Source organism: Manacus candei, unplaced genomic scaffold, assembly GCF_025592945.1.
Source record: "Manacus candei isolate 608988 ecotype Guabito, Panama unplaced genomic scaffold, ASM2559294v1 h1tg000035l, whole genome shotgun sequence".
NCBI classification, from domain to species: Eukaryota; Metazoa; Chordata; class Aves; order Passeriformes; family Pipridae; genus Manacus; species Manacus candei.
In genome coordinates, this window is record NW_026138083.1 from 3480880 (window position 1) to 3503968 (window position 23089).

Here is a 23089-nt window from a genome sequence, read left to right on the forward strand (position 1 = left end):
TTCTTTTTTTTTTTTTTTTGAAGTTCTCAGTTTTAAGTATATTAAATGTAAACATTTTACTCACTTCATAGAAAGCTCTTTATAGTACAATTTGTTTTTACTGTATAATTAAATATTTTCAAAGTTCTGTTTTCCTTTGTAAACGAGTTGGTTTGGTAATTAAAAAAAACTGGTTATACCAAGTGCTCAGCTTCTGCAACCTCCTCAGCTTTGTGACATCCCTCACCACGGGAAAGGCAGGGAAAAGGGAACAAGGCAGGTTATCACTTGCTTGTTCTGGGGCTTTTTTTGGGTATTTTCTGCTCCCAGTGACTGGTGGCCACTACAAAACCTCAAGCAATGGAAGGTTTTGTGGCAGAGCCATTGAGCTTTTAGGCAGAGGGGAGGAGGGGACAGATGCTTTGGGCACATTTGTGCTGCTGGTACAGCTTTCTCCAGGCAAAACCCAAATGGAAGGGGGATTGGAGGTGTCCAGTTGGAGAAAGATTAAATCTTGCTCTCAAAGCATCAGTTTGAGTGCACACAAGGTGGTGTTTTACTGGTAAAAATAAGGTGAAGGCCAAAGTCCACCATGAATATTATTATTGCTGCAATATTCCTCACATGACAGTTCAAAGGGTTGTCACCTGCTGTTGGAAACTGGCCTTGGAGCAAAGTCCAAACCCCCAGGTTGCATCCCAGGGTCTCATATTTGCCCATGATCCCTGCCCAGGAACTGCCCCAAGAGCTGCAGGGATTTGCATCATCATTTGGAGGCCTGACATTTATCATGATTGGGAATTTTTGGAGGACCTCTCTGTGTTCTCAGCACACTGAGGGCAATGTTTATAGCCTGGTTTATCTGCACTGGGATTTGGGACGTGACCCCCAAGTGCAGCAGGAGCTGCAGAGGGAAGTGCCTTGTGTGTCCTTGACCTACAGCAGGAACAGCCCTTTCTCCTCCCCCCTTTGGCTCCATTCCCCCTTGGAACAGCTCTTCTCATGCCTGTTGTGCCAAAATGCACAGCCTTGTTTCCATTTTTTGTTCCCTGTAGTTTATGGAATTTATAAATCATATTTCAGCTCACTCTGAGTTTCAAGAAATCACAGTTGTGAGACTGAAATTCTCTTTTTGTTTGTTTTCTGAATTCAGTTTCTTTAGTTTTCCATCATTCATGACACTTCCTGTCTGGCTACAGGTTATTATCTGAGAACTACTCCTGGAATCTGTTGCTTATATTGGCTATAAATAAAAACCAAAAATAATATTGCTGCCTGAATCATGCTCCTATTATTTTTGTGTTAGAAAACCAGGAGCTTCTGAATTACTTGTGTTGCAGAGGGCTAGGAAAGCACAGCACAGGCAGTGTGGAATTTTTCAAGATGAATTTTTTAGGAACTCCTTAAAAATGTATTTATGAATAGTTTTAGAGCCTCCAGCTCAAGCTCTCATGCAGCTGTTCTGGTCTGAGGTCCTGGCACCACTGAATTAAAGGGAAGACATCCCAGCCATCCTCCCTGTCCCCAAACAGTGGTTGGTCTTGGCAAATATTATGCTCTTTATTTCCAAAATGTTAATTAATGAAGAGCCCTTAAATTCCAATCCTTAATTTCTTGCTGATAGTTTAACTCTCTTCTGTACTTCAGGGAAGCATCTTCCCCAATGGATTAACATGATGCAGGTATAAAAGTGACTCTTCCTGAAGATGTAGGTGGTGCTTAGTAGGAAACATTTAAAATAAGCAAATTACAAACCTCAGATCTTCCCTATCCCAGGCAAGTTCAAGTCTTCCAGGCATCCATCCAAGGTGAGGGTGTTAGAAAAATTGTGTTATGCTGCTAAATCAAAGCTTTTTAATCCCTGTCTCTGGATTCCAACATCCTCAGGTAGGTTTTGTGTCTGCCTGCACTTTGAGGTTCTTTGGTATTCCTGTTTTTCTTTAGATCCCCATCATGCACCACTGCCAGGAGTTCCCAATCTTTTTATATATGGTGACTCACTGGGGAATTCCTGCTCCTGGAGAGGACTGTGGCCAGGCTGGAGGGCTCACGAGGCCCCAGCTGTTGTTTCTAGGAAGTGTCGCCCATGTTTTTAAATTAGAAAAACTTGGTTTTAAGTGCAAAGGTTTCCTCTGAAAAATGTTTTTGCCCTTTGTGAGATAAATTTGCCCATCTCTAAACCTAACCCTGACCAAAAAGCAGCCAGCAGGGAGACTTGCTCCAGCACTATCCTGCTGGCTTCAGTCTCCCTGGCTTTTGGGATTTCCTGCAGGAACAGTGCTCAGAAAGAGTTGGGATTTCAGGTAACCCGGTGCTACCTGCATCCAGATAAGGAGAGCATCCAATATAAAAAGAGTTTCAAAAGAAATCTGACTTGAGGGAGGGTTATCTTTAACTATAATTTATCAGGAATGCACTGGCTTCCCAAAACCTTTTTATGCACGGAAGAAATTAAAGTAAGGCCAGAGACTGAACCAACACTACCTGGTCCAGAGTGTTCAAAGTAGATTCAAAGTCAGGGTATCCTTTGGCAGATCAACATGATCCAAGTGTTCCATGGAAACCCTTTGCACCCAGGCTGAAACACTGCACAGTGTTTGGTCATGAGCTGCTGCTTCCTCATCCCTTGGGAAGTCAGTTATCCAGGGTCGGAGGCCAGTCGACGTCAACAGACTAGGAAAGGGGAGGGAAAAAAAAGGCAAAATCACCAGAGCTGATATTTTACACATATCAAAAGAGTCACAACTCCTTTTGCAGCATCCCTGGATGTTGGGCTGCGTTTCCAAAGTGCCCAGAACCATTTGTTAGGAATGTGAACTGTCTCCAGCCTCTCCCCATCCTGCAGCTGGGCCATCACAGTGTGAAAACAAACCACGTGTGGACGGATGGCACAGAAATATTCAGGTACTGGGTGGTGCTTGAGTAGAAAACCATCACCTGTCCCCAAATCTAAGCAAGGATAAGCTGATAACTAGTGTTATAAATTCATGATGTGTCCTCCCACCCCTCCCTGACAAAAATTTGGAAGAGGAAGCCCGGCACGTGTGGCAGTGTGGGACAAATCATTGTTCTTGCATTAATATTAATTTTTCTATTAACTGTGCTAAGGAATGTTGATCCACTTGGAGCAATTCCATGGAAAGCACCTCAAAAATTCCACCCCCTTAGTAATTTCCAGGAAGGATAAATAGCAAACAACTTACTTCCACATCCAGCTCCAGAATGTCAGCAGTTCTGTTCAGGAGGGACCCAATATTGGGCTTTGTTCTTCCAAAGTCTCCATGCACAAATTCTTTAATGTAGCTGGAAACACTGGCTAAGGAGAGGTGAATTTTACAGCAAAGAAAGCAAAAGGAGGGGAAAAAAGGTGGTTTTTTTACTCTTAAGCCAGTTTTTAGTTAACATCTTGTTAAGCTTTAAAAGAACTCCTAATTCCTGGCTTCTGACTCTAGTGCCAAAAACTGCACCACTGACCTTTATCTTCTGATTTATTCCAAAGTGAGGGGTGACTTTATGACAAAACTCTTAACTTTTAAGTAGCAGCAACCCACAGTCTGCATTGAAGTGCATTCAATATTGCAAAAAAGCTGATTTTCTAAGGTGAGAAGTTATCAGTTAAATTAAGAAAGTGTATTTTTAACCAGGACATTCCTATGGCTGCCACATGCATTTAAACTATCAGGGCATTGGACTCAATAGTCCTTGTGGGTCCCTTCCAACTAAGAGTACTCTGTAATTCTGTGAGTGGTCAGCACAGAACTCCACACACACAGGAGCCATTTCGGAATGAAAACCTCGGTGTGGAATTGTGCCATATGAAAGCAAAGATCCTGCAGCAACACACGACTGCTGGAGAGCAGGGATCCGAGCAGGAAACTTCCCGTGATCCCAGTGACTCCAGTCAGGAGCTGTTTGGTGCCAGGGCAGCCAAGTGACTCCAATCAGGAGCTGTTTGGTGCCAGGGCAGCCAAGGATACGTCCCTGCCTGGGTCTTGAGGTGCAGGCGGAAATGGTGCTCGTCGATGTACTCGGAGCTCATGGTGTGGATGATCCGGCAGCGCACGGCCAGAGGCCGCCGGTGCAGAACACGGAGAGGGGTCTTCTGGTCCAGCTTTAATTCCTGCCACGAGAGAGAGTGCAATGTAACACACTGAACAGACTGTGGGAGAGTCACAAGTGTTGTGAACCAATCCCATCTTTTTGAGTAAGCTTGAGACAGGACTCATGTTTTCCAAGTTTATCAAAGGAGAAAGGACAGCCAGCTCCGAGGCCTCGCGCGAACACAAACTAATGGAATCACAAATACAGAGGAATAACCTTGAAATCTCCATAGCCCTTTGCTGGAATGACTCCAGGATTTAGCAGCTCGCCGAGAGCCTCAGGGCAAATCAGGAAAAAAAAAAAATCCCACCCACAAAATGCTTTGTCTAAACTACAGCCAACCCCCTAGAAATAAAAGTGAGGGAAAAAAGCCCCTGAAATGAGATTAGATCTCAGAACAGTCTTTTCAGAAGTTCATTCCCCACTCCCTTCCCAAAGGAGATGCAGCACTTTGAAAGGCAACTTTTCAGGATTGAGGGAAGCTCCAGGAAAAGCCAACAGTTGTCTCCCTGAGCTGTGAGCACTTGCTTGGAGTTCACAGGGAAGAACTGTAGGAAATGGTGCAGCACAACAAAAACTGAACCCACTTCTCCATCAGCCCAACATCTGGAGAAAGTTCTTATTCCAGAGTGTGCTGAGCCTTCCTAAGGCCTCTTACCACTCTTTGCCACAGGCACCTCCAACTTGGAATTGTTGTGGCCGCGGGAGAGCAGCTGTAGAGCAGAACAAAAGCTCTGCCACTTCTGCTTACACAAAACAATGTGTAAGGTAAAGGAAGGGGTGCAGGTACCAGGTTTCCTCCTCTGCCATCCACTAATTTTGATTATTTGGTGTCCTGGAAGGTGAACATTACACAAGTGTTTGTTGGCCTGGCCAACAGCTGGGCAGCTGTCCTGCTTGGATGACTGTGGTGAAGGAAAAAAAAGGTGGTATGGAAGTCCCTACAACAAGACAAACCCTGATAAAAAAAAAAACAAACACAGAGGAAGAGATATTACAGTATTTAAGAGTATTTAACTCTTCCCTGGGGCACCAGAACAGGTACTATTTAAATCAGCAACAAGAGCTCCTGATACCTTGATGTCATCCAGGAGCGCGATGTCTTCCCTCTGGATTGCTTTGTCCGTCCATATTAAGGCACTGTAGGTCTTTGTCTTCTCCTCCTCACCTTCCTTCATACGACCAATTGCCTCTCTGCACAAGAGAGACTAATGACTCACTTAACACAAGCCTAATTATCCCAGGCTGTGAGCAAGACCACTTGCACAAGTCCCAAAGTGTCGCCCTGAAACCCCTCGGCAGCGCCGGGAAATACTGACCTGGTGACGAGCTGCAGGTCTCGAACCTGGATTTTGTCTGAAGAGTTATTAATTGCCTGTGATATTTTCAAAAGGAACCAGTTAGAGCTGCTGGGTTGGAGAGGCAGCACGTGCTCCACGGGCTCTGTGAGGTGCAAATGATTTACCTGCTGCAGCCTCTTCATTTCCTCGGCGGTGAAGTGGATCCTGCGAGGATTCACCAGCTCGATCGCAAAGGGCCTTCCTGGCATCAGGCACAGCCATAAAACACAAAAACATGAGTGTTCTAAATGAACACGGGAATTTACACAGGAGGGCTGGGAGGTGTGAAGCCTGGCTGCTGTTAAGACAAACAGGGACAGGACTTGTGGGTTTAGGGATGTGGCATCAGATGGAAGAAGAAAGGAGGGACTTTTTTTTTTTTTGGCTACTAAAGCCCAGTTTCGGCAGCGAGTGCAAATTATGACTTCCCAGAAGACTTCTGGTACAAGTCTGTGCTAATTAAAAAATAAAATAAGAAAAAAGTTAATTAGCTTATTTTCTGTCACCTACAGCAATGCCCAGGTGCAAGAGGATGTTAAATCCCTGCTCCCTCAGCTCAACATCTGTTGCCAGAGTTGTTCTCTCTCTGCTCGGGGCCAGGGACAATCCCCAGCACAAGCAATGCCAGGAGCCACAGCAATCAGACAGCAACTGAAACATGGAATTGCTCATTTTTACTTTTTCTTGCCCTCCTCCTTTGGCTGCAGCAGCTCCAGCATATTGGAAAGCAGCTGACCTTTCCAAAGGACCCAAGTTGAAAAAGAAAATAAGGCTCCCCCTACTCCACAGGGACAGTGAGGGAATTAGAAGGATCCAACAGCAAACAAGACAGGAACGAGTCTGACAGAAATGGCTTCAAAGCAGGGAGTGAATAAAATCAAACACTCCCAACCAGCTCTGCCTTTCCACGCAGCCAAGGCCACTGAGACGGCGTTTGGTCTTTGGGAATAAATATATAAATATCACTAAAATGTTTCTGAGATAAAATTTCAAAGCCTGCCTTAGCATTCAGCAAGATCCATTAAAACAGCTCTCACAACCACTTAGTTTCTGTGTTTCACAAGGGATTTTCCAAGCCTTACCATTTCCTAGTGTCCTCACATCCACATCTTCTCTTCCAGAGGAAGAAAAATTAAAGCCTGTAACAGATTTAAACAAGGCAGGCGAGATTTTTATTTTACATTTTTAATATCCTCTGCAGCTTAAAAGGTGAAATAATGTCTTTCTAAACTTGTTTGCAAAAGCTGCTTCCAAGAGTTGCCTTTACAGACACTTCAGGGACAAATCTGGGATATTACTGTTTATTCACAAGTTTTTTGATGAGCACTCCCCAGTTCCTTGGCCTGAATGAGATACTCCAACCAGAGTAACACATCCACTGGGAGGAGAGGGGAGGGAAGCAGGAGAGTGTTCTCCAAACTGATATTTAATGCAATTTTTCCTTGGGCTTTCTGTTGTTTTTAATTCCACAAGCAACGGGCAGTGATTATTTCATCTGGATAATCCCTGGATAAGCATTATGTGCACTGAAGAAAAGAAATGAATCAAGGTAAGAGACACGAAGGGCTTGAAAGCCAGGCAGATGTTACAAAATGCTGGTGGCAAAAAACCTCCTTGATACAAGTCATTTTATGAATCACCAGCCCATCAGAAGGTTGGTGGGGCAAAAACCCTGCCATACATGAAACCAACGTATTTGCATCAGCAGATGAACTGAGGAGCTACTTTAGCAGGATAAAAGGATCTAATTACTCACAGATCACAGCTAAAAAAAAGTTTACAAGCTTTGACTTGGAAGGATAGGAGAGGGATAAAGAAATAATAGCTTTTTTCCCCTCACACTCTTGGATTAAGTGGGTGGGTACTAAGAAAACTCTTCTTAAAAAATCTTCTAGCAGTGATGAAAAATATGTCTGGTAAGAGATCTCCTAAATACTTACTGTCTGCTTTGAATTCGGCCATGAGGTGCTCTGAAATTAGTTCTTCCACTGAAGATTCCAGCTTCCTCTCCCCATCAATAATCCAGGGGGTCTGAGGTAAATTCCTGGAATATTTGTTGTACCTTCCTGTAAAAAAAGAGCTGAGTTAGCTGTAATCCCTCTAAACCAAGGGACAAAAGTTTTTAACCCATTTAACCTTCATTGGAGCTTTGTGGAAATGACTTTCCAGGCTCAAACTCGTTTTGTGGAAGAGAATTCCAGCAGCACTGCGGAATGCTTGTGGCCTCATCCAGGAGAATTCCAGTATCCAGGACAGCCACTTAAAGGTGGGCTTGGAGAGCCTGTTGCTGCAGTCCCACCTTCAGGGATAACCCTCCTGTATGGAGTAGTTCAGGTTCCAAGCCAAGTCCTGCCACTTTCTGAAGGCTTAAGGAGACAAATCCAAACTAAAATGCTTTGGCTCCCAAGGAAAACCACGTGAGGAGCAGAAAATCTCCATGACAAATTAGGAGGAACATCAGAAAGATAATGAGATTGGCATCCTTGGACTGATCTCATGGCACCTCCGTGGCACAAGGGCTGCTACAACCAAAGAACAAGCCTTGGATGGCCAACAGGAGCCTTTTTTATGGACAGGTTTGGTAAGAAGTGAAAAATATTCCCAAAAGCGAGGGCCTCGTTCGTGTGAAACCTTGCAAAGGAGCTCAGAGCAGCTCTGTGCTTTACACTGTGCCTCTGACACCTCGAGTTTTTTTTGGGGGGGTTGTATCATATTTTCCTATCTTGAACGATGTTTCCTTCTGGCAGAAAAAGCCACGCAAACAAATGGGGAAACTGAGTAACTCTTTCACTGGGGCAAGGAAAGGAGGTGACTCACCCTTCACAGGCAGCTTCTCACTGCTAAATTCTCCTTCCATAAAATGGAAAAAGGAGAACAAGATAAGAATTTTAACTCTTGATCTGAACAAGAGGAGGTTTAAAAAAAAAAAAAACAAAACACAGAAGGTGTTTCTCGGTTTGACAGCTCCTGAATCCTCAAAAAAAAAAAAAAACCCCAAGTTGAGGTGGGAAGTGATCACTGAACACCAAAGGGAAGGTCAAGAGGGCAACGCTAACTCTGAAACTGAGCTTGCTAATTAAGATCCTGTCTCAATTAATAATAACAAAATAACTGCTCTGTGCTCAATAAATCCCATTTTGGATTTATTTCTTTGAAAATTAAAAAAAATCCTGCCTGGATTTTGTTGTTGTTGTTGTAGCAAGATATAAACTGTAAATCACAAAGCCAATATTAAATGACATGCAGAAAGCAAACCCTCTTGTTCTTCATACAGATGGATTCTGATAAAACCATCCAACAAAGCAACCTAAAATAAAACAGTGTGTTTGGAAAAGGCTAAAAGGAACTGGGTATCTTGAATTCCCAAAATCTGTCTAATCAGTAATTAAAAAAAAAAAAAAAAAGGGGTATGTGTAGAACATTAACCAACCTGCCACTCACTTGTGCATTTCTTTTCGTTTTCCATTTTCCTGTAGCCAGGATTTTTATCATCCTTTTAAACACAGTGTGTTGGATTTAAATTACAGGTTGGGGTTTTTTTAATCTGCTTGCATGTGTTTAAATAAGTTGTTTATACACAGGCCTGGGAGAAGGGCAGATGCTCCTGCAGGCAGGTGATAGAGGGGATCTGTCATTTCCTTCCCCTTTCAAACCCACCCACTCTTGGATAGAGCTGGATTTGTTTCTTTGCCTCTTACACTTAATTACAGGAATTTACAAACAGAAGAATCTCTGGTTCTCATGGCAGTGTTAGAAAGTTCTGTTCAAGATGACACAGCAGCAAATAAATTCATCACCTTACCAGCCACAAAAACTGCACCGTTATTGCACTGAATTTCCAGAGCATCACACAGGTTCTTTGGTGAACTTGGGGGACATGGAAAATGCCTGTATTAAAAAAAAAAAAAGTAAAAAAAAATTACTAGTAATACCAAAACATGATGGCTTCTCACTGTGTGTGATTTTCACCATATTACAGTTCTTGGTGTTTAATTAAAACTCAACTCCTGACATTTTGGAAATATGGGCAGAAGTCTTGCTTATCTTACAAACTCTAAGGTTCAAAATAATCCTTAATTAAAAGAAGAACAGAAAACACATTTTAACCAGTAAACCATCAGAATATAAACAACCAAAAGTTCTTTTATAGACACCCTACCACTACTTACCCACAGAATATTTTCCTCCTCATCCTAATTCTATACAGAAGCACAATACTAAGAACTAGTTTCAGTATAGACTTACTTGAGAAAATCCTCTTCTTTTATCTTCTCTAGGGCTTTTATAACTGCCATTCTGGTGAAAACAGACTGCACAGTGAAATAAAAAAATGAGTCAAGAACTAAGAAAAACAGAGAAAGGATATGCCTAAGGGAGAAAAAAAAGCACTAAAATATACACAGTGTTGAGCTTTTTCATTTGGGAGCCCAGATCCAAATTTGCAAACTGGTTTAAAACCAGAATCCTAAATCCATGACCAGAAACCTAAATCACCTTCTTTTTCAAGAGTTAAGCCCCAGCTTTTATCTCAGTGACAGCAGGCAGCTAGTTCTGCAAATAAGCCTGTTGAGGAGGCATCTGGGGCTGAAGTTCAAAAGTTGATTTGGGTCCTCCCAAAAGCTTTCTCCTTGCCAAGAGAAGAACCTTCCACATGAAGAAGTCCAGGTTCCTGAGCCTCTCCTCCCAGTCCCCTGGCTGCTGGATTTCCAGTTTAATGGTGTCTTTTCTGCAAACTGGACTGGGGATTTGGGGAAAGAAGTTGAAAATACTGGGGCATTGTTTGGGACAATTCAAGTCTCTGCTCTAACGCAGAGCAGCCTGGGTGCCTTCAGGAAAGCTGCTCTTTGTCCTTCTAAGCATAAATCAGAGCCAATAGCACTTCTCTTCCTCATAGAACAGATGAACTGGAAAACCCTTAAAGTGGCAGCAGGTTTAAATAACTATCTAGAGCAGATGGCACAGAAATTTTCCCTCAGAACCCAGTTCTTACCTCACTTCTCTGACTAACACAGCCCTTGAAGCTTCAAGCACAGCTTCTTTGTGAGGACAAACCTCTGATGGCTCTTCATTTTTGCTTTAGATTCCCCCACATTTTGCTGCCTGTGTGGTTTTAACAGCCAGGCCCTGCTGGTTTGGCTCCTCATTTGGGATCTGCCCCTTTTTCAAGGGAAGCAATGCAGCAAGCAGTGAGTTATAACAATACAACCCTTCTAAAAAAAAAGACTTGCATTTATTGCTCAGGTGGAGTAGAGCCAGCAGAATTCCTGGCTCAGTTCCTGCCTCTGCCAAACGTTGGTAGACTCTTCTCCAGGAAGAATAAAAGGCCTTGCAATGGCTTCTGATAGAAGTCACTTGTTCTCCCTCTGATCACATCAACTGTCCTACTTACATCGGCTTCTCTCCAGCTGTTTTTTTACCCCTCATGTCCTCTTTTCCATCAATGATTGTGTGTGTGCTCAGGGCCTGCAACAAGTGGCAAGGTCCCTTTTCTTCCCTCCCCTCCTCCAGAGGCAGAAGGATAAAACCATCCTGCCCATTTCATGGCTTTCAGTCACATCAGAGGACATGGGAACTGCAGCGTGATCACTGATTTCCCTTTTGGCTGCAGAGTCTCATCTTCACAATGTGCCTCATCTGAACTGCTTCACCCACAGAGAGCTAGAGGATCATCTTTTATGCCACTTTTAACAATAACAATCAAATTCCTAGATCTTAAGGGAGGTATTTACAGAGACCATTCCTAAAATTATGGCCTGGAGGATGCACGACCTGAAGAAAAGCACCAAGCTCTCAGTTTTCTTAAGGTGAGAAATGTGAAGTGAATAAAGGAGCCAACTTTATTTTTCAGACAGCTGAAAACTAGAGAGATTTCTGATGAAGAGAAACCAGACATTAAACACTGACTGAATACCCAGGTAAGTTCTTTGTTGTAGCCACTGCTGTGAAATTCTGGATGTCAAAAAAGAAATACAGAAAAGGTGAGATCTTACCTGTTTGTTCTTTGCTGGTTTGAAACAGTCTGGACAGGTTGTGGCTCTAAATGCAGAAATGAAAATTAGCTGCTACTCTTAAGAAAAAGAAATAAACAGACAGACTCACAAACACAGCATGGAAATGGGCTTTGTACCAATATCCAAGGTCTCGCTTCCAAGAGTTTAAAATTCACTTAATCCTCAACCACAAACAGTGCAAGATGTGCATTGCTTGATCCAGACAGAATCCCTGGACAAAAGGGTGCAAGTCTCTTCTGCCCTGACCAACACAAACACGTGGAAAAGCACACAACAAGTTTAGCTTTCAGTCCTTTCCAATCTTTCTCGATGAAGGGCACGATTAATATTTTCGTTCTGTGCAAGATTTGCTGCGATCTTGAAATCTGTGCTTGCTGCTCTTCCACAATGCCCACTACAAACTCCAGACTCAAACCACCCCTTCTGGATGGGAAAATTCAATGTACCACCAAAAAAGTAACCCCAGGTGTTCAACACCATTGGTGTTTTGCCTCTTCAAAAGGAAACTCTTGGTTGTTTCACGAAAGCGAAAGCCAGGTCAGGGAAACACTTTTCTTGGTACTGCAGAGGAAGTTGCTGTTCCTATTAATGGATTTCTATGTATGCAGGCAGGAGGATTTCTGGATTTCTATGTATGAAGCCAGAGATGTTTTCTAACCTACAACCCAATTTATCATTTCTTGCTGGTGCTTCTCAAAACCTCTGTAACTCTTTTGGACTCTGAGGAAGCAGCTCTTGCTTCCCAGGCCGGTGTGCAACACAAATGCCCTCTTCCAAAATTTCAGGATGGCCTTACCCTTAAACATAAATCTCCAAATGTGAACCAGCAAGATCCAGTTCAATGTTTCATGAGCAACCAAGGGTCATTTCAGCTCACCTACTCTACACACAGCTGTGTAGCAACAGCTTGAGACACGAGGAACTGCAGGCGCTATAGTTGGAAATCCCATCAAAAAGTGTTCTCCAGGTTGAGACAAAGTCCTGCTTTGCTTCCATAAAACCCAAGAGTGTCACTACTACTGTGACAATTGCCAAATTTCCCATATTTACATCAAAACCAAAGCACTGCCTCAGAACATGCCCAGAGCCAGCCTCTCACATTTGCGGGATGCCTTGACACCTCAGAAATGACTCTGTAATTAAATTAATGTGCTGTTACTTCAGGAAAGTGTCTCAAACCTTAATTGCTGTTTAAGTATCCTAAAAAGAGAAGGCAAATAGAGGGATATTGTCAGGTCACAGGGAAGAAACCTGAGTAATTGGAACGTGGAATGGAGCTTCCTTACAGCGCTCACCTCTACAGCGCTAACACTGGCACCTTAAAGTGCTCCACATCCATCCTTCTGAAATGCCACAAAAAGGATGGAAGGATGGGCTGGAAATAGGAGTGGAGAGGTTTCAGAGGAAGGAAGAGCACCACAGAGAACAAGAACTGATGGAGTAAAACTAAATAAATAAGAACAAAAGGGTGCAGGATCCAGAAACACTTGTTTTTACAGGATTGCAGGTACCGTTATTTAGAACTGTGGTTTGGGACTACAATTTTCTCCCTCTTTTGCCCAGTGTTGAAGAAGCTGGAAAGCAAAGATGTTCAGCAAACACTGGTAATCACTGTTCCTAATGTCTGGTCCATTTCCAAGCAAGCATTCCCTCACCCCCCTCCCCAAAATCAGGTAAATATATAAAGGCTGCAAAAGGAATCTCGGGGCTCAAGAAATTAATTCGCTGCTCAACAGAGACATCTCTGCCAAACCTCTTTCTGTGCTCAGATTTTAACTGCAGCAGGTGCAAGTTAACTGAGTGAAACTGAGGTTTTCCAGGAAGCATCAGCAAACAGGAAGAGTGAACCTAATTATCCACAATATACCACAGATTTTGAGAAATCAGATGAAGTGGCAGCTAAATTCACAGAAATATTTTGCTTCTTTGTGTACAGCAGATGCCCTACAGGGCCAGGCCAAAACTTCTGTTTGTTTTAATCAACCAGCTAAATTGGATTAACACATTTCCAAGCCTTCCCTCCCATCTGTGTCTCCTACAAGAGCAGGAAAACCTAAGCATGACCTCAAAAGATTCCCTCATATGGTTTGAATTTTTTTTTTTAAATGATCCAGGGAACGACTTTGAAAAGGGCTGAAACTGGACAACCTATCCCAACGTTCTCCTTCCAGTTCCAATCAAAATCCTGGATGACTTTGTTTATTGGCATTAGAACACTGAATTAACCAGAGATGATGTAACTTCAAGCTCTGCAACTTTCTGTGGGCACAAGGAAGTTTAGATGCAGGCCCGGTCCTAGTTTGTAAACACCTGCATCTGCAACAAATCCAAACCAACAGCGTTGCACAATATTTAGATAAAGATCTTCTGTTATTTATATCAAACTTACAGGAAACGGCACTCCTCGTCTGTCTCTGGGTGAGCAAAGACCACGCTGACTTCAAACAAACTCTAAATTAAAAAAAAAAAAAAGAAAATAAAGAACAAGAAGGCGGTAATAGTGTTTTGGTTTTTTTTAACAAACAGGGAGGATATTCTCAAGCAAAAAAAAAAAAAAAAAGGAAAACAGTAAAGAGAGAGAGACAAAAGAGATAATGACCCATTTATTCTCCATCTAAAGACTTCCAAACGTTTGCCACAGCAGCATTTGCATTTCTGAAGTCACCAAAGATTGTCTGAGAGCACTTCAGAGCCAGGAGTGACCCACACACCCCACACCGGGGGGCTGAGTCAGGGGCAGCCTGTGCTCCAAGCCTATTACGGTCACTAAACTCCAGCAGCCTTCTGGGAGAGTGTGGAATAAAGATAAAAACCCTGAGGTCACCACGGTAAAATTTTGTCAGGGGCTTCCTTTGCAATGACTGGATGGCCTTGGGGCAAGGAAAGGCAGCTGTGTCCTCACGGATTGACAGCTAGCCCAGGAACTCCAGTGTAATCTCAATTCTACCCCCAATTCCCTCCTTGGCCTTGGGCAAACAACACTCATTACTTCTGTTATTCAGACACCAGAACACCTCAAGAGGGCTATTGAAAAGATTGGCTAATATTCAAGTGCCTTGTAGATAAAGAGCACTGGAAAAGCAACTTTTATGGCACAGGGATGTCTGCAGTGGCTCAGGGCTCAAGTGTTGGAGAGCTTTTGCCAACTTGGTAGGTAAGAAGTTTATTTTTTCTTGGATCACCTTCAGAGTGATTTCTGATTCACTAAGACAAAAGGGATGCTTTCAATTAGCACTCCTGGGAAAAGACAATCTGTAATTATTATGCAAGCAGACAAATCAACATAAAGACTAAGAATACTGAGAGTCCAGTCCTGGGGTCAGCCCTTTGGCTGGTGACAAGTAAAACCTGCAGACTGCCTTGTCCCCAGCAGGGATTTTAGCCACAGTTTGCAGAAATTTTAACATTCAGGATGCTGGTGCTTCTGAATTTGTCTGGCAGATCTCAGTGTCATGCTCAGCCAATGCATTTCAGAAATATTTTAAGAATATAAGTCAGAATCTGCAAGCTGAAAACAGTTTGAAAAAATATTTCTACTGCCTGCTTAGGGGTATTGCAGGTATTCCCTCGGAATTGACTTGGAGATCTCTGGTTAAAAGAATTTTCCCCCCTTCTTCTTCCTACAGTGATTATAAGAGCAATGCAACTTTATTTTCTATTAATAAGGAAAAGGGATATATTTTCATTTTCCTCATATGTGTAAGTGTTTAAATATATATATATACACACACATACATGAAAAAACCAAAACAGAGAAAAAAGTGTTTTCTTATTTATACAAAACCTTTCCATCAGCAGGAACACCCAACTCTTCTGCCAGCTGGGGGTGGATAATCCACTTATAAGCTTCCTTCAGCTGAACAATGTCATCCTTTTCCAAGGAAAGGCCCAGATTCCTGAATCACAAAGAAATAATAACTTGCACAGGGATCTGTCAAAGGTAGATACATGACATAGAACATTTCAAGAGGAACTGAAATAACTAGTGCCAAGTAAAATATTCTTTTTTTTTTTTTCCTGTGGAAAAGGAGGAAACTGATGCCAGAGCTTCCTGGTAGTTGCAAAAGTCTTTCTCATCCAGAGATGAGAAAGAGAGATGTGTTTCAAACCACTTGTTTGGGAACTTACAGAGCAAAAGAGATCAGAAACACCAATTAAGGTCAAACCGCATAAAAATATAAAAACCACATTAAAAACAGCTGCCATCTTATTCTTTGTAAGCACCAGGTAAATTGGGACTATAAAATTCACTTCAGGACTATAAAATCAACTTCTTGACAGCTCGTTATTTGTACAGAGAAATGGTGTCTATAGAAAGAATTCCTGTCAGACAGCAAAAGGAAGGACGATGAAAAATGAATTAATAATTTTAAAAAATGAATAAAATGACAGCACCTCCCAATTCTGAATTTCCTTATGATTAATTTTGAAGGTACAAAGTAAATTAAAATCTTGGCCAAGGACGTAGGAAGTGAGTCTAATATTCCACAAGGGTGAGCAGAAGCACCTTGATGTGAAAGCAACTGTCCTGACCTCGAAACTACAACATTAATTTCTTGGTTAGCATTTTCTGCATTAAGGAGTTTTTAATTTCTACTGCACTGGAAAACAGTAGGAGTGGCTCTCTTTTCCCTAGATCTGGAAGAAGTGGGATGGGAGCTCCAAAAACCACCACTCACCTCATCTCCTGCTTCACCCCCAGCCAAGCAGCTCTCTGGAGTCACAGCCACGCCCAGGGAGAAGAGAGAAAAGAAATAAAAGCAAGTGAAATTAAGGCTCAAAACTCCCAACAATTTGAGGAGGAAAACTGTTTTAAAAACTCGGGACAAAAGGGAAGTATTAAGAATTTAATGTAGCTTTTGCTTCAGAAGTGGAAAGATGGAACTGGTGTTTGTTTTATCTGTAAGACATCACTTTGCTCTTCACCTCAAATCCTACCTGGCTTTAAAAAAAACAAAGATCAGGCTTCACTTTGGAACTTGCTTTATATGTAGAAAAACATTATATCTAGAAAACATTTGTATCTATTTATATCTGTATTAATATATAGATAGAATTTTACATCTATATAATTAATAAATCATACACTATAGAGACATAAGAAAATATATACAATAAAATATAATAATACATAATTAAATATTTATATAGAGATATATCTATATATAGATAGAAATCTAAATGTATTTATATCTAAATCTGAATATAAAAATTCATTTCTAGAAAAAGACTTAAGTAATTAGTTTTTTACCATAATTAGCTTAAGTAATTAGTTATTTACCATACAGAGAAAATGCAAAAGCAATTGTCTAAATGAATTGTAAATGAAAACTGATTAACATAGAAATTAATAAACCCCCAAATTCAGTTATCATCCATTATAAAAAACACAAAATAAAAGGCATAATTGGTCTTACAGTAATTACAAAGTCTGAGAGTTGCTCCCTTATTTAAAGCACACCACTTAGCTTAGGAGACAGGTTGAATATGGGACTGAAGGAATAATTCCAGAAATCAGAGGGAGCTTTTAGTACAAACACTCGAGTTCACTAATAATGAATAAGAAGCAATTAATAAAAAGAGAAAAAAATCCCCTCAAAACTTCCTACGATGAAGCAACAACAGAAGGAACCACACCATAGATCTCTTTTACATGCTGATAGAGGAACTCAAGCAAAAAAAACAAAACCCAAAAGTCTCTTATCCTTCCTTTGGTACATCTAAAAGGGTAAAGGGACCCTAAAAAAAAAGGTCTGGCAGAGAGAGGACATGAACTCTGTTAGATCCACGATACACAGACCCACAAATGCAGTTGTACTGATGGAACTGTGTTTGCTCCAATCCAGTGATTCACTATCCCACAGCTGCAGACGGGGTGAGTAAGGCTGATTCACCCCGAGCATACTGTCATCTTGTTTGCATAATAACCCAGATAAAACCATAAACAAAAATAGCTTCCACTTGAAATTCCTTGAACGTAACTCTGAGCCAGAGAATTTGACAACCGCAGAGCGGGGCCTTGAAATCAGCAGCTTCAAAAGCTCGGCCACACCTTCCTTTAGAGCAGGTTTGGTGCTCAGTAAGGGGGCTCATCCCACTCCTTTTCATTTTTTTTCCAGGGGTACAACTATAACACAGACAAAACTTCTGCCTGGGAGCAGCTCTGCTAAAATTTCACCTCCTCTCTCTTGACTTCCGAGTTGAAAGAGAATTAAAGAAATTAGTTTTTTCCCTTCAATTAAGAGGACACAACAGATGAGGGTACTGAGAGCACAGGGGCCAAAAGATCCCAAATTCCAAAACCCCTCTCTCTGCTTTGTCCCAGCTGCACGTGAAGCAGGGGATCAGATCCCTCCACTTCCTAATTACTTCATGTTTGTGGAGTGGTTTGAAAATGCCAAATGCTCATTACAGAGCTCAAGCCTGCAGGGCAATGCCGAGCAGCAAACCCATCCCTGAAATCCAGGAAATCCAGGAGCTCGGGCACTGTGTTGATTCCGAGCTGCAGGATATTATTGTGCTGCTGGCTGAGGGATCACGGTGGCAACAGTTGCAATCCCAGCCCCAGCATTGTTCCACTCGATTAGAAAAGAGCTCGGAGATGGGGAATTCCAGGATGAGGTACAGCCAGTCCTACAGGGAGCGATGGCTGCAGATGTTATTTGCATCCGTGTCCTTGGAGCGAGCACCGGGATGATGGATCAGGACTGAGGCAACACACACAGCTCAGTCACCCTTCTGAAGGGCACCACTCACTTCATATTCTAATAGAGCTGTCTGACATAAACTTGGGACTCCTGTATTTGTGATTTATTCCAAGCAAATATCCTGCTTGTGGAAAGAGGCTCCTGTGCATCCCAGATACAAATACTGTGCAAATGGAAATTTTATGTCCCGCTCTTTTTCAGCTCCTCCAGTACATTTTTATCCTTGGCAGGATGACAACTCTCATCATTAAATGAGCTGGAGGTAACATTAAAAGGCAGTTTCTGATTTTTTTTTGGTTAAAAATACGTTGGAGAAAATCTCTGTGTCACAAAGGGCAGAGGGAGGGAGGCTGTCTTTGGGTGTCCTTTTAGGAAAGATTCCACATGTTCTTGCACAGAGCAGTTCCAAGAATTAAAAGCAGGATTTAACATACAACTTCTTTTCAACAGGGAGTATTTAGAGATATTTTGATATTAGATTTTGATATTTTCAGACATTTGGACATCTCATATTGCTGCTTTTCTGTAACTGTAAAACAGGGACTGTTTTTACCAATTAGTTTTTTACCACTTTTTTTTTTTAAGTGATAAACAGGTGGTAAATAAACCCCCATGATTTTTAAAGTTCTTCCTCCACCATCACCCACTTCCACCCCTGCAGCTGGAGCACACAAAAAGCTGATTTAGCACTTGGCAAGATTGAAGGGATGGAATGGAACGGACAGCAGGAACTTCCTAATGCAAACCTTCTCCCGGCCGAACCCAAACTGCTTCCAAAGAGAACAGATGTGGTTTGGGAGCTTCCTACTCACTCATTTCACTCCCTCTCTTCATTTCTGGCCCCACGGCACAACTTTGATTCCCTTGGCTGTCCCAGGCACCGTAGGACTGTTGGTTTGCTTGAGCACAAGGGCAGTGTGAGAACATCCCTCACCTGAACTGCAGTGCAACACCACCCTCTACCGAGGCTCCCCGGCAAACACCAGGTGCCTTTTGGACATCTCAGCTTCCCCCAGGCAGAAAGCTGGAGCAAGTCACAGCACCCCAGGCACACACACGTGCATACAGACACTCACCTTGCCTGAAAGTGCTTTTTTTGGACATACTGGATGAGCACAAGATCAAATGGCAATAAGGGCAGTTCATCCAGCCAGAAAGCACAAAGCGATTTGCTCTGGTCTTATTTTACCAGAGGCGGTGGCAGACGAAGCAAACACACCAATTATGCTCAATTTAAGATGAGAAGTAGAGAATCTTATGTTCAAGAAGACTTAGGAGCAGAATATATGATTGCTATCACGCTGGCATTTGCCCAAAATGCCAGAACTCACAGCACAAATCACCACTAAAAGTGTAGTAATTATTTAACAATCAAACTGTGTGGGATCAGAAGAGACCTCACCACAAGTTTATATATAAATCCAAGACAATCTACATTTCTTTCTGCCACTGAAGCTTCTATCACATCTTGCCACAGCATCTATCATAAAAATTTACATGTTGCCTTTTAGAACACTATTTTTGCACCTTTTCATATCAGAAAGCAGGGGAACGTTGTAAAACAACTGACAACTAAGCAAAAATTGGGGCTTTATTGATCAAGTTATATTATGCTTAATATTATCCCTCAATTAAAAAAAATTACCAGGGTATACACTCTTTCATATTATTACTATCCACTGTAATTAAATGAATGAAATGTAAGCAATTTGAGTTTGATTAAAATTGCCATAAAAATCAGTAGTTTCACAGCTTCAGATTTACAAATCTAGACTTCCAACAATGCCCAAGCTGGGTGATTATTAAAACGTTTATTTTCCCATCATTTAAAATGCTGAACACTTAAAAGTTCATCCTGAAATTCCTCTGGTTGTATTCTGCACTACCAATTACCATTTATTTCTGGAAAGGCACCAGCTGTGCAGTTCCACCTCTGGAAGATCCACAGGGCTGGCATCCAAAGGGAACAATACACTGAGGGTTTAAACAAACTCCTTTCAGGATTTCAGCTGTAAAATAACTCCTGGGCTAACTGGAAACCAAAGTGACTCAGACCCTTTGTTAATTAAAATAATACTCACCCACAAGGAAGGGGAGAGCAGATTTCACTTCCAGCATGTGGTTTTGTTTTTTTTTTTTTAAGCAGTAACAATTAAAAATCAAACCACCTCCAGCTTGTACATTCCACAGTTACTTTGTTTAATATGTGTTGAAGTTATTTAAGTTACTTACCTCCCTAACAGAGAGCTGGGGGGGTAGTGACACAGAAAATACAAAACTAGTGAACTGGTAGTCAGCAGAATTAACTTTTTGGCACACCTGGAAGAGAAGGAGTTTAATATTAAACCACAGCAATGGCACTGAGTTGATATTCTTGATTCAATTATTGTTAATTCATGTTAACACACATTCAGAGAGATGCTGAACATCCAAAACAGAGTAATCACTAATCACTCAGTGAAACATAAGCTTCTTTGTTCTGTTAAGAAAAAAGTTACTAATAAACTGTACCCTTATGGCTATGAAATAACCAAATTCACTATTTTAAAGCCAAGACCAACTGTATATTGAAATCTGTGTCCAAAAAATCTACACCACAGTGACCAAAGACAAGAATAGCCAACTCTGAGCATCTTCCTTCATGGCAGTGATAAATTAATTCTAGGACAATAAAAATGTCTAAGATCCTGGGACAAGACAGGAACAAACAGGTATCCACAGCATTAATTCCTTGTGAAAAGTTCTGTTTGAAGTAGGATTCCAAAGACACATCTAATATTTTAAAGTGGGCCAGTGAGAACTGATGGCAAAGATGCCAACACACATGGAGAAGTCATCCAAAATGTCAGTGATTCTGGGGAATGTTAGAGAGGAATTCTGAGCTTTCAAGGTGAAATCAGCATCTTTACATATAAAATAATTAGGTTTTGCAGTGCCTTAACAAGTTCTGCCAGATCTTCCCTTGCTACTGAAGAGAGTAACTCAGAAACAAGTGTTTCTGTACAAAGATACATATTCTGCCCATGGCAACAAAAAAGAAACACAATGCACTGCAACAACAGAAACGATATACTCTGCTTTCTGTTTAGTCCCATTTTTAGATACATTCATGCTATTAAACCAAACTCTTTCCTATTAAAACCCTGTTAAACATCTCAAATGCAGGTGGGAGTTTTCCAGCTGATATTTCAGTTTGTCACATGAGCAGTCTGAGTGCTCAGAGGTGATGTTTCTCCTAACTCTCATTTCCTCTATTATACCCACAGTCTGCTGTATCACCAAAACATCTTCTTCCTCTGTGGCTCTCTAAATATTATTCCTTCATAAAGACAGGTTCATGCTGTATTAAAAACATGGAGTTAAGAGAACAGCAGCTGATGACTCCTCGTTTTCCTGTCACATAAAAAAAGTGAAGAGAGGTCACTATTCACACTGAGGTTTTCCTCTGGACCTCAGGTTTATCTCCTAAATTCATGTAACCATGAATGAGTTAATCCTTTTCTTAGGGAAGTGTGCTCCCTGCAGTCATTCCACTGCACCTGCACTGCTGTTTTTTTTAAAGAGGTTACACTGTGACAAAGCCTGGGCAAAATCTGGTGCCAACACAGATGTTACAGGTGTGCAAACACTGCCCAGGAGCAGGATGGAGTGGGATGGTGCCACCTACACTTCAAATACTCAAAACAGGTAAATGTTTTGGTTTGTCTTTTGGTTTTTTTTTTTATTCTTTCAAAAGAAAGAGAAAATATACCTTTCAAAAAAAAAAAACCCCACCCCAAAATTGCATGGGGTTTTAACCATCAGCTCTACACTGTGGGCCCCGACATAGACAAGCTCCAGAAAAAGGACCCCAAAAGACTAAGAGGGGGGATTTACCCTTTTAACAAAGTCAGCCTCGCAGAACTCCTGAAGGATTCCCAAACACACGTTGCAAACCTTCCCAGCAGAGCTCTCCACTGCAGCATTCCCGTCGTTCTCCGAAGGGATCTGCGGGAGGGCTCCGTTGTGCTTCAGATCCTCGGGACCTTCTTCGGTGTCTCCAAGTCTGATCCTCTTACAAGGTGGGTCAACCACCTCCAAACAAACTGGGCCTTCTTTTTCTTGATTCTTTTTCAGGAAGTCTTGTAAATCCTTCATCAAATCCTAACACAAACACGGGAATCATTCTGTTGTTTTTATCTCTTGAACAAACACAATTCCATAAAGCAGTACTAAGCATCCCAGCCGAGCCTTAGTTTATGTAATTAACAACTTGGAATTTATTCCCAAGGACATCTTGAAGACACAATTAAAAAGCTCCAAGCTGCATTTTTCTAAAAACAGAAATTTCCAGAGAAACTGTTGCTCAACAGACTCATTTACCATCCAAGAGCGAAAACATTTTCCAGACCTGTCTTGCAGAAACACATTTATTTTTGCCTCATTGCTATTCCATGAAAATAGACATTTAGTGCCTTCTTGTCATTTAGATTAGATTAGAATTTAATTTCTCTAACTCCATTAGCCCAGGAAGAGAGCTGGTTAGTATGGCATAAAAGGAAAATAAGAGCAGATACAGGTTGGGGGTGAAATTAAATACACAGAGTAAGAACCTAAAAACTCAAAACTTAAGAGGATGTGCTGGTGAGGAGGGAGAAGAACCTGCTTGTCTCTGAATTTCTGGAAGGATAAGAGATAAAGACACAGTTCAGAAAGAAGGATTTATTAAAATGTCTTCAGTAAGAAAGTCAGCAGTTCCTGCGTTGTTGCAACTCACAGGAAAATCAAGTAGAGATACAAAAGAATAAAAAAATGGCACACAGAGTGAACACTCCTCAAATAACTGACAGAAAATGGACAAGGATAGGGAAGAAAAATGTTAGAAATGAATTCTGGGGAGTCTTAACTTGAACAAAGTTCAAGAGAGACACCAGCATGAAGAGAAGGGATTAGAGCAAGCAAATGGAGATGT

At 41.6% G+C, this 23089-nt stretch overlaps 1 protein-coding gene across 2 annotated transcripts in view; it reads right to left on the reverse strand.

The window, feature by feature from the left end:
• The window catches only part of PUS10 (pseudouridine synthase 10), a 25341-nt gene continuing 2252 nt past the window's right edge, over positions 1-23089 (reverse strand). For both annotated transcript variants that reach the window (XM_051792885.1, XM_051792884.1), the window contains exons 3-18: positions 22015-22281; positions 20371-20457; positions 16111-16145; positions 15216-15327; positions 13821-13882; positions 11411-11456; positions 9666-9730; positions 9223-9308; positions 7361-7486; positions 6503-6559; positions 5546-5622; positions 5400-5455; positions 5157-5274; positions 3957-4099; positions 3183-3282; positions 1-2652 (exon numbers count right to left, since the gene is read on the reverse strand). In XM_051792885.1, coding sequence (XP_051648845.1) covers positions 2614-2652; positions 3183-3282; positions 3957-4099; positions 5157-5274; positions 5400-5455; positions 5546-5622; positions 6503-6559; positions 7361-7486; positions 9223-9308; positions 9666-9730; positions 11411-11456; positions 13821-13882; positions 15216-15327; positions 16111-16145; positions 20371-20457; positions 22015-22281 — 1476 coding nt within the window. In that variant the 3' untranslated portion in view covers positions 1-2613. The remainder of the gene's footprint in view (positions 2653-3182; positions 3283-3956; positions 4100-5156; positions 5275-5399; positions 5456-5545; positions 5623-6502; positions 6560-7360; positions 7487-9222; positions 9309-9665; positions 9731-11410; positions 11457-13820; positions 13883-15215; positions 15328-16110; positions 16146-20370; positions 20458-22014; positions 22282-23089) is intronic.